The sequence below is a fragment of the Suricata suricatta genome, chromosome 9, assembly GCF_006229205.1.
Source record: "Suricata suricatta isolate VVHF042 chromosome 9, meerkat_22Aug2017_6uvM2_HiC, whole genome shotgun sequence".
Taxonomy (NCBI): domain Eukaryota; kingdom Metazoa; phylum Chordata; class Mammalia; order Carnivora; family Herpestidae; genus Suricata; species Suricata suricatta.
Genome location: NC_043708.1, coordinates 116,780,906 through 116,796,261, shown reverse-complemented (window position 1 = coordinate 116,796,261; position 15,356 = coordinate 116,780,906). Strand labels below are relative to the sequence as shown.

Genomic DNA, 15,356 nt, shown 5'->3' with positions numbered 1-15,356 from the left:
TCTCTCTCTCTCTCTCTCTCTCTCTCTCTCTCTCTCTCTCTGTCTCTGTTTCTCTCTCTATCTCTCTCTCTCAAAATAAATATTTTAAAAAATATTTAAAGAAATAATCTAGTCAGGGTTCTGTCAACACTTTAGAGGAGTGGAACGCTCTTATCAAACAAAATCTTAAGTGAAATCCATAAGTATGTGTGTATGCATGCATCTATTCTATGTGTATACATGTACTTATATATATGTATTGTGTATACATAGCATCTATTCTATGTGTATACATGTACTTATATATATGTATTGTGTATACATAGCATCTATTCTATGTGTATACATGTACTTATATATATGTATTGTGTATACATAGCATCTATTCTATGTGTATACATGTACTTATATATATGTATTGTGTATACATATATTACAAAGATACACAAAGACATACACATACATACACATTTTGCCCTGCATTGTTTCTCTACACCAAGCTGTTCTGCCCATTGCAGTCAGATTTTTGGATGGTAATCAATTTACTTTCTGTCTATTCTAGCCTAGGCTGCTGCTCCTTAACTTTCCCACAATGCCAGCCGCCACTGCAGGCTTCTGAGCCAGAGAGTTCCCAGAAGAGCGCAGCAATCTGTTTGGAGGATTCTGGCAGTTGCTGCACAGAGTGCAGAGTCCACTGCCTGGACACAGTGCAGCGCCCCTGAGAAGGTACAAGGAGGAGCCAAGCCAGGCTCCTGTGGGTGGGAAGCATAAGATAGACGCAAGCACCCCTGAAGGGTGCCCCCACTGAGCTGGAGCAAGTGAAGGCGTGGAAGGAGGGGCACTGCAAGCAAGAATGGGCTCTGCAGCCATACCTATTTGTCGCATCCCCACTTCTGATCAGCTGCAGGATTTTAGGCAAGGTGCCTAACCTCTCAGACCAGGGCCACCTTACTTATAAAATGGGGAACCAAATGAACTTATCTTGGGGTGGTGGTCTACAGCCTTGGGGAGCCTGGAACACCCCAGTGCCTGCCCATCCCACACCAAGGGAGCCAGAGTGCTGGTGGGCCAGGCCTTCAAGGATGTGTAAAGTTCCCCCAGAAGATTGTGTGCACCCCCCATGGTAGATTTAGATCAACCATACTAGTAACATGCTAAGTGGTAAGTACTGGCAAATGTTAGCTGTGGAGACCAGAACCATAGGTGAGCCACCCAGAAGCTTTCAAAGATCTGAAGAACTCTCCTGTGGAAGGGAGATTGGATGTCTTCCATATGACCCCAAGGCCAGGGATGGGAAGAACGTTTCAAAGTCATAGATTTCAAAGTCATAGATTTGAGGTGAATCTGATATGCCAACCTGGACAGGTACATGGAAGGACCCAGCATTTTTCTGATTGAAGTGACACCTGGTGAATGTGGAACCAGGGAGGGCTGCCTCCCAAATGCCCCTCATCCCTTGAGTCTGGTTCCCAGGCACTGCCCTGGTAGAATCTACAGGCCTGGGAACTGGCTGTCTATACTCAATGAGGCAGGGTCAGGACAGTGGTTAACTCCAGTTGGTGGGCTGGGTGGCTGGGAAATGAGCAGACCATTATAGGATAAAGTGAGAAGGGTAGCCATGACAAAGGGAATGGTCAGGTCAGTGGGGCCTCCTGAGCTACGGGGTGGGTAGTGAACAAAACGAGTACCCTGGCTACCTGCTCCATGGCAACTCAATACCATTAACTGTGGACTTTCTTGTGAAAGGTATACTGAGAGTGAAAATGGCTTCATCTGCTTAGAATAAAAGCAAACGTGCCCTACTCCTGTCATGTCATAGCTGTGGAATCAGAAGCACAAACTCTGAGTTGGCCAGGAGGACTTGACCGGGGCCAAGTGTGGTGGTGCTGGCCATAGAGACTTGGACTCCCACCTGTCAGCCCCAAAGAGAGTCACCTTCTGCCCCTTCCTCTGGGGCCAGGCCTTATTTTTCAAAACTGACTCTCAGGGGCACCTGGTGGTTCAGTTGGCTAAGCGTCTGACTTTGGCTCATGTCATAATCTCAGGGTTCATAAGTCTGAGCCGCACATCAGGCTCTCTACTGTCAGCATGGAGCCTGTTTGGGATCTTCTGCTCCCCCCCCCCCTCCCGTTCCTCTCCTGCAAGCTTTCTCTCTCTCTCTCTCTCTCAAAAGTAAATAAAAATAAACATTAATACATATATATGTATAAAACTCTCAGAAGAGTTCTCTTTTTACTACTGGTGTAAAATAAGTCCCGAGATTCCTTTTATAATGTAAAATGAGCAGGTAAATATGAAAAACACAAGATATTCTGCCAATGGAAATGATCTCTTCCTTCAAGGAAACTGAAACCAAAAGACTTTAGTCAAGAGTCAAAAGGTTTTTCCCTCAATATTTCTAAGACAACTTACTTAGGAGGAAGTGTTTGTGTCCTGGCATGGCATTAACTATTATTTGACTTACACACACATATGCATATATGCGCACACGCGCGCGCGCACACACACACAAATATTTACAAGAACTCTAACCAAATTTCTGAAATCTTCCCAATAGTACAATTCTTGTTCTTTTTCTTCCATTGTCATTCAGAGTTTTTAATATATAATATACATATAATAATGCTCATTTTCTTGCCAAGCTGCAGCCAGCCAGAGAAAGCCATCCTGCCTAAGCAGGATGAACCATCATCCCCTCTGATCACTTTCCACAGTTTCGGTTACTCACAGTCAACCATAGTCTGGAAGCCGATGATCCTCTTTGCGACCTACTGTCAGAAGATCAACAGCAGCCTAACACTACATCACAGTGCCTACATCATTCACTTCACTGTCTCATCATATAGGCATTTTATCATCTCACATCATAAGAAGGGTGACTACAGTAAAATAATTTGAGAGAAACCACATTCACATAACTTTTATTATAGTATATTGTTATAACTATTTTATTATTAGTTATTACTGTTAATCTTTATTGTGCCTAATTAATAAACTAAGCTTTATCACAAGTATGTATGTATACAGAGGGTTCAGTACTGTCTGTGGTTTCAGGCATCCACTGGGGCTCTTGGAATGTATCCCCTATGGATAATGGAGGACTACTAGACTAGGGCTCAAGTTTCTAGCATTAAGTTCATCAAGAGAAACTATCTTCCTCCTCTTGGCAGTGGAAGAGAAGAGATGTGGAACACAACAGTGGGTTGATCTGAGGTGATTAGCATGCTGATGCCACCTGCAGAAATAGCATCACTTTCACCCTGAGAGTGCACTATTCTGGGTTGAGTTGTGTCCTCTCCCCAGATTCCTATGTTACAGTTCTAATTCTTAGCAAGAATGTAGAGATGGGGTCTCGAGTTAATGAAGGCAAATGGTCATAGGGTGGGCCCTAATACAATCTCAACTGGTGTCCTTATAAGAAGAGGAGTTTGGTGTATAGGCACAGAGGGAAGACCATGTGAGAACACAGGAAGAAGGACTTCTACAAGCCAAGGAGAGAGGCCTCAGAAGAGACAAACCCTGTGACGCCTTGATCTGGGTCTTCCAGCCTCCAGAAATGTGAGACAAGAAATCTCTGTTATTTAAGCCACTCTGTCTGTGGTACTTTGTTATGGCATCTCTAGCAAACGAATACATACAGATTTAAAACACAATCTACACAGAAACTGAGAATCACCTCAGCAAAGCCTTGGGCCATCACTGCCTGAGCATTTCAGCTGGGAGACCCCCAGAGCTTGATGCTGTAATGTTAAGCTGGTGTGCGTGTACACTCGCTAACTCCAGCAAATTAAAACCAAAATGAGTGGGAATCACCATGCAGTGCTGGGCCCTGAGGCCTCAGAGCTGGGGTTTGAGGGCTGGAGCATTACAAAACTGATACCAGGGCCCCACTTCCTTCCTTCAAGCTCTTACATACATCTGCATTTCTTCCCGATTCCTCAGGATTCCTCACCAATACTCTGGAGAGTGGGAGCCCTGAGCACTCATGCTAGGACAGCATGGCTAGCACCAGGCCCATGCTATGTGGGGTCTCAGAGCCTGAAGCTTCAGGGAACTGGGACACCCAGGCTTGGCCACAGCAGCAAGGTGGGTGCTTCTTGGTGAGTGCCACCAACATTTCACCACTCCAGGCCAGTGTGTCCTTACTAGAGGAGAGGCAGATCCCTTACATGTTCTAGGTAACCCAGGGACTTAGTGATTCCATTCCCCCAATGTAGGCAGGTCAGTGAGTACACGGTGGTGACCAACCATTGCCTGTACAAAGTAACTTTTCAAACTGACCTACATGTGCTGCTGTTCCAGTGTCAGAAGTGCCCAAGTCCATGAATTAAAATTTTGATTCACAGAAATACTTTTAGTTGCTCATGATTTCTTCTAGACTTTACTGTGGCTGTGGATTAGCCCAACCTGGCTCTGTTCAATCCCAACACTCAACAGCAACACTTGTGATGGTCTCTGGAGGTGGCCTTGGGTGGGCCTCACAGCCAGGTACTGAGTCCCACTAGTCTTGACCAGAATCTGGCTCACCTCTCCCTCTGCCCCATGCTGGGCCAAGAGGCTGAGTACTTCTGTGTCTCAGTTTCTCATGTTACATGGGAGTAACAACAGCACTTCCTTCAGAGAGTCATGAATAAAATAAGAAGAATCAACGTCATATGAAGACTCATAAGAAGACCTGGCATACAGTGGGCACTGAATAAGTACTAACTGGTACTATTATTCAGGGTATGGGGGGTTGAAGAGTCTTGTTATTCATACCAGAAGGGTTACAAGCTTTCTGACACTGACACAGAGCTCTCTCTCACCAATCCCAGGTTCTAGGTGATGCTAGCCCCTGGATCTCTCATTAACAAGCAATTTACAAGCAGGTTGTCATAAAGACCCCAGTCTTCCAAGGGTACATGATGTGCAGGAACACTAAGAACAGGAAGGGGGGCTCCCACCTTGCATATCCACATGTCCTCAAGCCTTTGGACTTTAATGCTTGAGATGAACACATCACATACCTCTAGTCTTAACAGCTGAACCCAACACTATACGCACAACCCTCCCCCCTGCCCACTGTTCATTTTGAGAGGCCAACACTCAGAATACCAGAAAAGTATTTCCATGGCCAATGCCAACTTCACTGGGCCAACGTGGAGACATTAACCTCACAAGTTTGTCCTCAACAAAACTTCCTGCCTCATGGTCAAGGCTCCAGAACACTTGAAAAAGGCCGGATGAGCAAACCAACTATTTGAAGTCTCATCCAAAATAAACCTAAACCATAATCCTTTGAAGTTGGCCTTTTTTACCAACTGAACAAAAGGGCTAATTTTTGGACTATAGCAGGAGCTACTGCTGAAAAGTAAGTCATTACAGGTGAGTGAGAACTAGGTTTTTCCCCTTTTCCTCAAAGACACAAAAACCATATGAAGACATTTTTGTTTGGGTAAGTCGTGTGTGTGTGTGTGTGTATTATGTGACAAAGAATAATTTAAGCTTTGGCCCAATTCTTAACTTATAAAACCCCATTCAGATGTAACTAAGTGCTTGCTCTCTGGAACTAAAGATGAATATTTTTGTCACTGGCAAGAAATGACACCCTTTTTAAAAATGGGTTGGGGAGGGGCACCTGGGTGGCTCAGTAGCTGAGCATCCAACTTCAGCTCAGGTCATGATCTCACTGCTCATGAGTTCAAGCCCCACATTGGGCTCACTGCTGTCAGTGCAGAGCCCCCTTTGGATACTCTATCCCCACCTATCTGCCCCTCCCCCACTCATTCTCATTCTCTCTCAAAAACAAAAACATTTTAAAAAATAAAAAATTGGGGCTCCTGCGTGGCTCAGTTGTTTAAGTGTCCCACTTCAGCTCAGGTCATGATCTCACAGTTCATGGGTTTGAGTCCCGCATTGGGCTCTGTGCTGACAGCTCAGAGCCTGGAGCCTGCTGTAGATTCTGTTTCTCCCTCTCTCTCTGCCTCTCCCCTGCTCAAGCTCTCTCTCTCTCTCTCTCTCTCTCTCTCTCTCTCTCTCTCTCTCTCTCTCTCTCTCTCAAAAATAAACATTAAAGCAAATTAATAATAAATAAATGTAAAAGGGAGAGCATATAGCAACTTGACAGACATACTACTGAAAATAACTTCCGTGAAAGCCAACAAACTAAAAAAGTTTGCTTGAGGTCTGATCTCAATTTGGTTAAGATTCTGTGAAGTTGCATCTGTGGGAACCACTCACAACATGGATTATTCATTATAAATAGTGAAAAGGCTCTGAATTTATTTTATTAGAGTTGAAACCCAATTTAGATGTTAGAAAAATGGCTTCATCCACATCTAAGTAGGTGACAGTGGTTTATGAAGTATCATTCTTGCTTAACACAGATTTTGTTATAAGGTGTGGCTTATGTTAATATCATCATGAGAGTACAAATGTGTATACATATACCTCTGTGTATACATATGTGTCTCACTTGTGGAGAGGGGAATTTCTAGGAAGCACTAATACCAAAATGAGAAGCAAAGCACTGCCTTTTATTATGTTTTATTTATTTGTGTGAGAGAGAGAGAGAGAGAGAGAGAGAGAGAGAGAGAGAGAGAGTGTGCAAGCAGGGGAAGGGCAGATAGAGAGGGAAACACAGAATCCGAAACAGGCTCCAGGCTCTGAGCTGTCAGCACAGAGCCCAACGCGGGGCTCAAACCCACGAATGGCAAGATCGTGACCTAAGCCAAAATCGGACACTTAACCGACTGAGCCACCAAGGCGCCCCAAAGTACTGCCTTTTAATTGGAGGAACACATGCAACAAAATTAGAATGGCTCACAGAATTCAAATGCAATGGCAATCAGGGTGTGGTGACTAGTTTCATGTTGTGGAAACAGAAGTTTTCCTCTCATTGGGGGTTCTTCTCACAAAACAAGTATAAGGGACATCCAGATATGCCAACAAGGAACAAAATATTCCCCAGTCCACTAAGCAGAGACTGAACTGTCCAGACACCCACCACTTCATGCTTGCAGTGCACAGCAGGTGCTCGATAATAACAAGACTGACAATTCCAGATTCTCCAAGAACGTGCTTTTACAGAGCAATCTGCTTCCACAACATCATGTCTTAGCCCAGGAAACAATATTTATCCTCTCCTTCAGGTAACAAAAAGGGATAACTCATGCCCTTTCACTTCATTTTGCTTTCTTTTTTGGAATACCCACAGCTATGCCTACAGACATACTTTCACACACATATACATGCCTATGAACACTTTTACTCACAAATGTGCGCACATGAACACACTCAGCGGCTTACATATGTGCATACATATACACATACATGGGCATACTCTTACACATAAACATACACATCCAACCCACTTATGAAGAGAAATTTAGTGTTAATTATATAGATCTCATATTGTCGGCTCTTACCACTGGTAAAGAAATTTCTAATTCAGAAACAAACACACAACTCAAACTCTTTCCAATTGCTGATATAATTCAACAACATTTAGGAAAGCTAAAATTATCCTTTCTTTTTTAACAATGAAAATATAGTCAAAGAGAAAAATAGCATCTCACATCACATATCACAATAAATAGAACAAAAACCTATTAATGCTTTGGTTGTCTTTTTCCCGGAAAAAACAACTGGCTATTTCCAACCACATAAAAATGTGCAATTAAATGTATACAAAGAATGTTCAAGTTTCCAGGGGCATCTGGGTAGCTCAGTTGGTTAAGTGTCCAACTTTTGGTTTGAGCTCAGGTTGTGATCTCATGGTTTGTGGGATTAAGCCCCAAGCTCGGAGTTCTCTCTCTCCCTCTCTGCCCCTTCCCTGTGCTCACTTACACACACTCTCTCTCCCTCTCAAAATAAATAAACATTAAAAAAAAGAATGTTCAAGTTTCCATACGCAATAAGATCTTTTTGGATTAACATGTCAGGTTAGCCTAGTTTTTCAACTTCATTGCATTTAGTTTTTCTCATTAAGGCTATAGTGCTTTACTCTGTCCGAGCAGGGATTTGCTAGACCATAGGTTTAAGGCAAAGAATCTGTGATAAAGTCACTAGGATTAGAAACAAAATCTTATTATATAACCAAATTCATCATATTCCCTATGAAGTATAAATAGCTGATATTATAAAATATGGTATATCTCAGATAATTATATTACCTACCTAATCAAATTACTTGGACTATCCATGCTTGTTGGAATTAAAATTTTAGTCTGAATACAGCTGTGTTCTCAAAGTAATCTTCTTTCCTAATAGCTTTCCTGTTACATATTTAATATTCTTCATCTAAAGTATCTGATTTTTAAGTTTGGGAATGAAAATGTCCCACAGTATAAATTATGATCTTAGTGACTAACATGTAAAAGAAAATCATGAATCTTTTTTGTAAAGACTTGATATTGACCTTTCTAATTAACACACCCAGCCAGCTGTCTTTGTTTTCCACTTAGAAGATAAATTATTTCCTCCTTCATTCCACAGCAAGGCATGCAGCTAATTTAGTTAAAGACTAACAACCTGAAAAGCTTAAGGAAAAAACAGCTTTGGTATGAGGTCATGTAAACCATATTTTTTCACCTCTGGTCTTCCTATGGTAGAGATAATTTGGAGGGAAACAAACAAATATACAACATAATAATTTTGTCTCCTACATCCATGGAATGTAAAGTGATTTTCTCTAAGCTCCTTGAATTCTGCCAAGTAACTTGGGGTAGGCCTAACTCCCCCTTGTAAAGGAAACTCTGCCTAGGAGTGCCTGGCACCTAAGAACATTGCTGAGAATTTAGTAAAAGTATATATGCAAAATGGAGATAAAGCCACATTACTGTCTCGGAATCAGTGCAGGTCTAGACATTAGGCACATCTTTTAGACGAGTACTTCTCAGATTCCCTCCAGCCTAAGAAAGTTTCCATACTAGTTTCATTCTTCTTCCTCATTGAGAGCAGGCAGCAGACACACATGCACATGCCTGTGCACATGCCCATGCACACACCCACACACATCTGGGAAGAGCTAGCTAGCAACTGCAGGCTTGTGATTTCAGCTCTTCCTAAACGCCTCACCATCACTACTCCAAACAGCCTTAAGCAGATGTCCTCGTGGGTGTAGCTAGGTTAATAACCCCACAGGTCTACCCAAGAGACAAACTGGAGGAATATTTTTTCTCAGTAAATTAACCAACAGAGAAATCATTCCCTGAAGGTTCCTCCCTGACTCTGAAATAGCTTGTTCAGCAAGATCTCAGGTCTGGACTCTCCTAAGGTCCTGGAGGAAGCCTGCCATGCCCCACTCCATGCCCATCTGAAATCCTAACACCCACTTGACATTTCATTTCACTGTTAGTGCTTTTTCATTTATTCTTCAGCACATATCACTATTTACACAGGTCATGTAAGTATCATGAGAGGAAAGAGGTTTGCCTCTTTTGATCAATAAAATGCCTAGAACTGCATTTGAAGCAAAGTAGGTACTTGATAAATATTTGCAGAAAGAATGAAAAATGACAAAAATGAGTCTCTAAAAATATTTTCATATAAAATTATCAGCCTAAGGAACTCCCAATTCTGAAGAAATCACTGTGCAGATGTTACAGATGAACTAGAAACTTCTACCTGTATAGAGACTGAATGCATGCAGCCTCATGGGCAGGGCTGCAGATCAGGAGTGTGTGTCTGTGAGAAGGAGAGAGAGAGAGCATGCAAACCAGCAGCAGATGTCCACTGCAAAAGAAAAGGACTGGGTGCCAGAGAATCCGCCCATCCATGCCAACTCAGGAGGTGAGAGAACCAAGAGCTGCCTCCCAGCTCTACGATGATTCAGGGAGTCACAGCTGGGTATGTCTTGAGAGAATCTTTGTCCTCACGTTTTGTTTCTGGTCTATAAAATGGTGTGATAATCATTGCCTCATAAGAGTTATATTCTAAAATGTGTGAAGCAGTTTCTAAAATGTCTATGCTACCACAAATGTGAGAAGCATGATAAGATCTGACACCAGGGGAGCCTGAACAAAGGTGAGTTGTTATCACGGGAGCTTCCTGTGAAACATGGGGGTTCTCTATTCTTTCTGGGATAATGCCAATTTGGCTCCAACTTTTAAATCATATGTTTATTTTCAAGTCATATTATCTCTGTTTCCTTTGCCAGAGGCCAAATGGCCAGGTGATTTAAGGTCCTAGGGTCATGCACAGTGTCTGAGGGGTCTTCTCCTCGAGTAGAGGGTCTGGGAAGGCCGTGCATGCTGCCTTCCTGCTTCCAGTCCATAAATTCTGTACAATTTCTATACTGGGAGTCTGCTAGTACACAAGTCTGAGTACTTTAGGTATTGGTCTCATTGCCTTAAATCATTAGACCCACAGAGACCATGTCCCTTTTTTTTATTTTTGTTTTTGTTTAGGTTGGGATTTTTGCTCATGGACCAACCTAAGATATTTATTTAAGCCATCTCCTGCATAAGCAAAGGGATGGAGAAATCAGTATACTGGTCATCATTTGACACAAGCAAAAAAGGTAAGCTTAAGGTCACATATGTGTGCAGAGTCATGGTCCAAACCAGTTCTGTGGTTCCCCCCTGGGTCAGTCATCCAGGTTTTCTTTATCATCTACATAGCCCATTGGGAGTGGACTCACGTGAGAGTTGTGGAGGAGAGTATGATTACCATCTCTCCAGGGAAAAGGCTTGGCTCTGATTCAGAGATGGGGGATGGGTGACAAACTGAAGTCTCTCATGCTTTCCACGATGAGACTTCAGAAGACATTCAGCATGCTCACTCCCACATGGGAGAGCGCTAAGAAGTAGGTGAGGGTCCTCCACATGCTAGCTGAGCCCTCCTCCTCGCTTCACATGGGCTCTGGACTGCCCTAGCGTCCCTGAAACCTGGACCCAGCTGCCGCTCCTATTTCTGACCATGGAAGCCTCAGTGCTGCCCAGGTCACTTTTTCTTAGCATCCTTCCCTAAGCAAACAAGCACTTCATAAACTACTTCTGGAAATAAAGCTATGTTTCTGCCTTGTCGGTAGAGGATATTTGGAGGGATGCTGCAGGACAAGAGGTGGGGTGTGTAGATTTGTTCTGCACTGTCCAGCCCATCCGTCCAGGTTTCTTCAAGGCAAGAATCCTGCAGTGTGGTTTTCATCCAGGACTAGATCAGCCAGATGCTTCCTCCAGCTTTCAGCTCAGGGTAACCAGAGACCCTGGGGGCCTGGGTCCTGACCCTGGTGGGGTCTGCTGCTCCCTCTACCCTTTCCTGGGCCTGTGGAGGTCTGGGCTCTGCAGGGTTGCCAATACTCAGCCTTTGTCCACTGCAGCAGCCCGAGCCACAAGCAAAAGTGGCTTCCCTAGAGCCCAGTTCAAGCACTGCCCAGTGGCCAGCAGCTGCCTCTGGTATCTTCCACATTCCCTGGCTTGGCACTTTCCTATGGATGCTGACTTCCGGCTGGCACAGCCCCTCACAAGCTTTTCTACTATCCTGAGTAATGGCTGTGCCCTCAGACTTGAAAACAAGACTCAACCTGTTGGGGGGCAGGGAGGCTTCCCTGGGCACTGTCTGGGCCCTAGGGCAAGTGGCTGCTCTTTATATAAGATAGGTCTTGCATTCTTGCAAGTCTTTGTTCTTACTTTACTTCACAGCCCCCACTGGAATTCCTTAGATCAAACTTGCCCTGAGTCGTGGGTAATTTTTGCCTTCTCACCAGACCCTGACAAATACACAGAGTCCATGCATGAACAATGAGGCCCTCTCACGTTTCTTTACCTCAGTTTTGCAAACTGCTTCTAATTTAAATTTTCCTAGGGGCCACCATTCCAATTTGCCATTCATCAAACTGGCAACATATCACTCTGTATTTGACGGAAACCTTCCCCTGTCTGAGGTATACTAGCTCACTCCATTCTATGAAAAACCCACTTAAATACAGAGAACTAAAATGTTATTGGCATTGCACCATTGTAATCAGAACGTTGGTTTTCCAATAGTCCAGCTTTTAGTTTTCTTAAAATATTTTTTAATGTTTCTTTTTGAGACAGAGAGAGAGACAGAATGCAAGCAGGGGAAGGGCAGAGAGAGAAGGAGGCAAAGAATCCGAAGCAGGCTCCGGCTCTGAGGTGACAGCACAGTGCCTGAGGTGGGGCTCAAACCCACAAACCATGAGATCATGACTTGAGCTGAAGTCGGACGCTTAACTGACTGAGCCACCCAGGCCCCCCATCAGGCTTTTAATTATTTAAAAATTTTAGGGGTACCTAGGTGGCTAAGTTGGTTGACATCTGACTCTTGATTTCAGCTCAGGGCATGATCTCAAGGTTCATGGATTTGAGCCCCATGTGGAGCTCTGTGCTGACAGCATGGAAACTGCCTGGGGATTCTCTCTGTCCCTCTCACTCTGTCCCTCCCCTTGCTCTCTCTCTTTCTCAAAATAAATAAAAATAAACTTTAAAATTTAAAAAAAAATTTTAGTTTAGCTTAATTAATTTTAGTTCCAGTATAATTAACATATATGTTATATTAGTTTTCTAATTATCAAGCTTTTAAATGCCAAAGACTTCCTATCTTTATTCTCCATGGAGCAATTCTTACATTTCAGAATAATAATGTATAAATGGGAATTCAGCTACCAGAAGAAAATCTTTGGACATTTAGAGAAGTTAAAAAAAGAAAAAGTGAAAAAAATGCACCAATAATAGGGACAATGTGCATACATACTGAAGAATTTGGGTGCTGATATGGAAACTTTTATTTTAAGTCAGAATTGCTTTGCTTGTTCATTTTGGCTATTTTGACTAAATTATGGCTCAATTCCATTTACTTCCTCAGCTATTTGTTGGACTCGAAGGAAGGTGATATAGAATGTGTCTATCTGCAGCCATCCCTGAATTTTAAACATCCAAACAATTAAATTACATAAAGCACATACAAACAGCTGAATTATATGAAGCACTATCGAGCTATGAAGTGTTCTAGTTGTTGTTTGGGGAAAAAAATGAGTAGAGGAGGCTTGTCAATATTACTAGGTCTACAGCAATTGAACAAAATTAGAAGACAAGAAACACAGACATTATTCTTGAGAGCTGACCAAGGAGATACACCTTTGTGGCTTTCCTGATGCCACCGCTCCAACCATGTTCACTCTGCTCTCCAGTTCTCAAATTTTCATCCATTAGAGATTCATATGTATTCATTCATGTTACAGTCATCTTCTGTGCACACTGACCACTCTGCCAGGAAGGAAACGTTCTAGCTTGTGCAGCCACTCCTCCCCATAATCCCATGCATATGTTAAGATCACAAGAACTGAGCTGGCAATGCAGCCCCCATAGTGATTTTAAGCTTAGTCCATATACTAACCTGTGCCCTGGAATTCTGGGCTCTAGTCTCAGAGACTGGGGCAGGCCTGGTGCAGAAAGCCTGGAAGTAAGGCCAACCTTAGGAGAATAGTCCTAGGGGATAAGGGGCCAGTGGTGGAAGGTGAGCCCACATTTACTGCCAAACCCTGGAGCACAATAATGATGTTGGAAATCTCCAACACTGGGCCCCTAGAGGTCCCTAAATTCCACTGGCTCTCCTGATCTAGGATGATGACAGGCTTCATTTTTTAAAAACTTCTATTTTTAGTATTTATGTCAGCTTTGTATAATTCCAAGAAAGATTTGAGGCAGCTCACAAAAAACAAACACTTGGCACAAATGAAGGCTTAAAGAAAAGTAAATGAGTAGTGACTACATTTAACAATACTGCACTGTAGACTTGAAAGTTGCTAAAGTAGACCTTAAAAGTTCTTGTCACAGGAAACAAAATTGTAGATGTGTGTGGTGATGGATGTTAGTTAACTACACTTACTATGGTGATTATTTCACCATATACCAAATCATTACATTGTATACTTGAGACTAATAATAATATTGTATGTCAATGATTTCTCAATTTAAAAAAAGGAAATAAGGAAACTTAAGTGGAAATAAGTGAGGACAGATGCTGGTAATGAAGTCCAAGTACACTCACTGTAGGCTGGAGAAGTGTCAGAAATTCCCACCAGCCAAGGCAAGGTGGGGAGCCCCAATGTATGGAATTCTATCTGGCCTTTTGAACGTGTACAGAGGCACCTTTGTTGTCACAGTGACCAAGAGTGAATTACATGTTCACTCATGAGTGAGAGGCAAGGATGCCAGCCCCCAAATAAATCCTGCCCAATGAACACCCCACCCAAAATACTGACAATGCTCAGGATGAGATGCATAAGCTATAAAATAAGCCAACTGCTCAAGAGAAGGCTGCCTCATCTTGATTCTAAGGCTGATTTTCCTGGGAGAGTTCATGGAGAGGTCTCAGTGACAGAAGAAGAAAATCCCTAAAGTATGACATTGATTGACACACATTATGTGAGAGAGGATAGTAAACAGGTTAGAAACCCCTGAAGGGTTTGAAGTTTCTAGCCACAAGGCTGTTGGTGAGTGTAGGTAGTCAGAGCCCACTTCCCTTTCTACTTCTCATTTCCCATCAACTGTGCATTCTGAGCTGTGGTTGAGGCTCTCTAAAACAGAATTCAGATACAGAAAATCTGATGCCAAACTCACAAACAGCCTTGAGGAGAAAATGTTCCAGAGCTACATTCTCAGAATAGGGCATTACTTCTGCTGTGTTGCCATTTAGCAAAATAGAACAACAACTGGATAAATGTCAAGAGTCAGCTGGTCATAAATGTTCTTTGCAATTTTAAATACCATTTTGAGAAACTCAGAAATATATAATGGAAACCAGACTTATAAAAACTGGGTCCTGTTTCCCCCAGCCATAGGCCAATCATGGGCTCAAGCAGGTCAGGGGTCCTCTCAGACCTTCAGTCCCACACCTATCTACTAGTAAAAGTGGCCTGGCCTGGTGGAGTTGTGGGACACGGTGCAGGTGCTCTGACACCCAGATGGCAATTGTGGGAGATACCAAGTGGATGTGGTGCCGAGGATGCCCTGGAAGTATCGGGCCACTTACAAGCTCTGAGAAGCCGCGGACCACCTGCCGTCGCTTCAGGTTGGTCTCTCCATCCAGGTTGGCAGTCTCGATGTGGCACAGCCCATCCGGGTCACTGGAGGAGAGCAGGAGAATGTCTGCAGGGATGATCTCATTGCAGCGAAGACGCACAAAATCTCCCACACGAATTTCTTTCCAGAATCGGTTCACATACTGCTTTTCCTCCCTGATAAAGAGACTGTCATTAACAAAACTGGCAGGAGGGTTGGTCATGCCTGAATCTGTGTGATGAGCACATTTAACAGATATTTCTACTAAAATTTCCGTAAAGAAAATGTTTAAAAAGGATACTCATTAATACCACATATACAGTATGACTCGTTATAAGAAATATTCATAATAGGCAAATCTATGGAGACAGAAGG

At 43.1% G+C, this 15,356-nt stretch overlaps 1 protein-coding gene across 1 annotated transcript in view; it reads right to left on the bottom strand.

Moving 5' to 3' along the window:
* Window positions 1-15,356, bottom strand: part of ATP10A (ATPase phospholipid transporting 10A (putative)) — a 199,175-nt gene that overhangs the window by 99,357 nt on the left and 84,462 nt on the right. Inside the window, exon 4 of the mRNA XM_029952276.1 lies at window positions 14,953-15,157. Within this exon, the coding sequence (XP_029808136.1) occupies window positions 14,953-15,157 (205 nt within the window). The remainder of the gene's footprint in view (window positions 1-14,952; window positions 15,158-15,356) is intronic.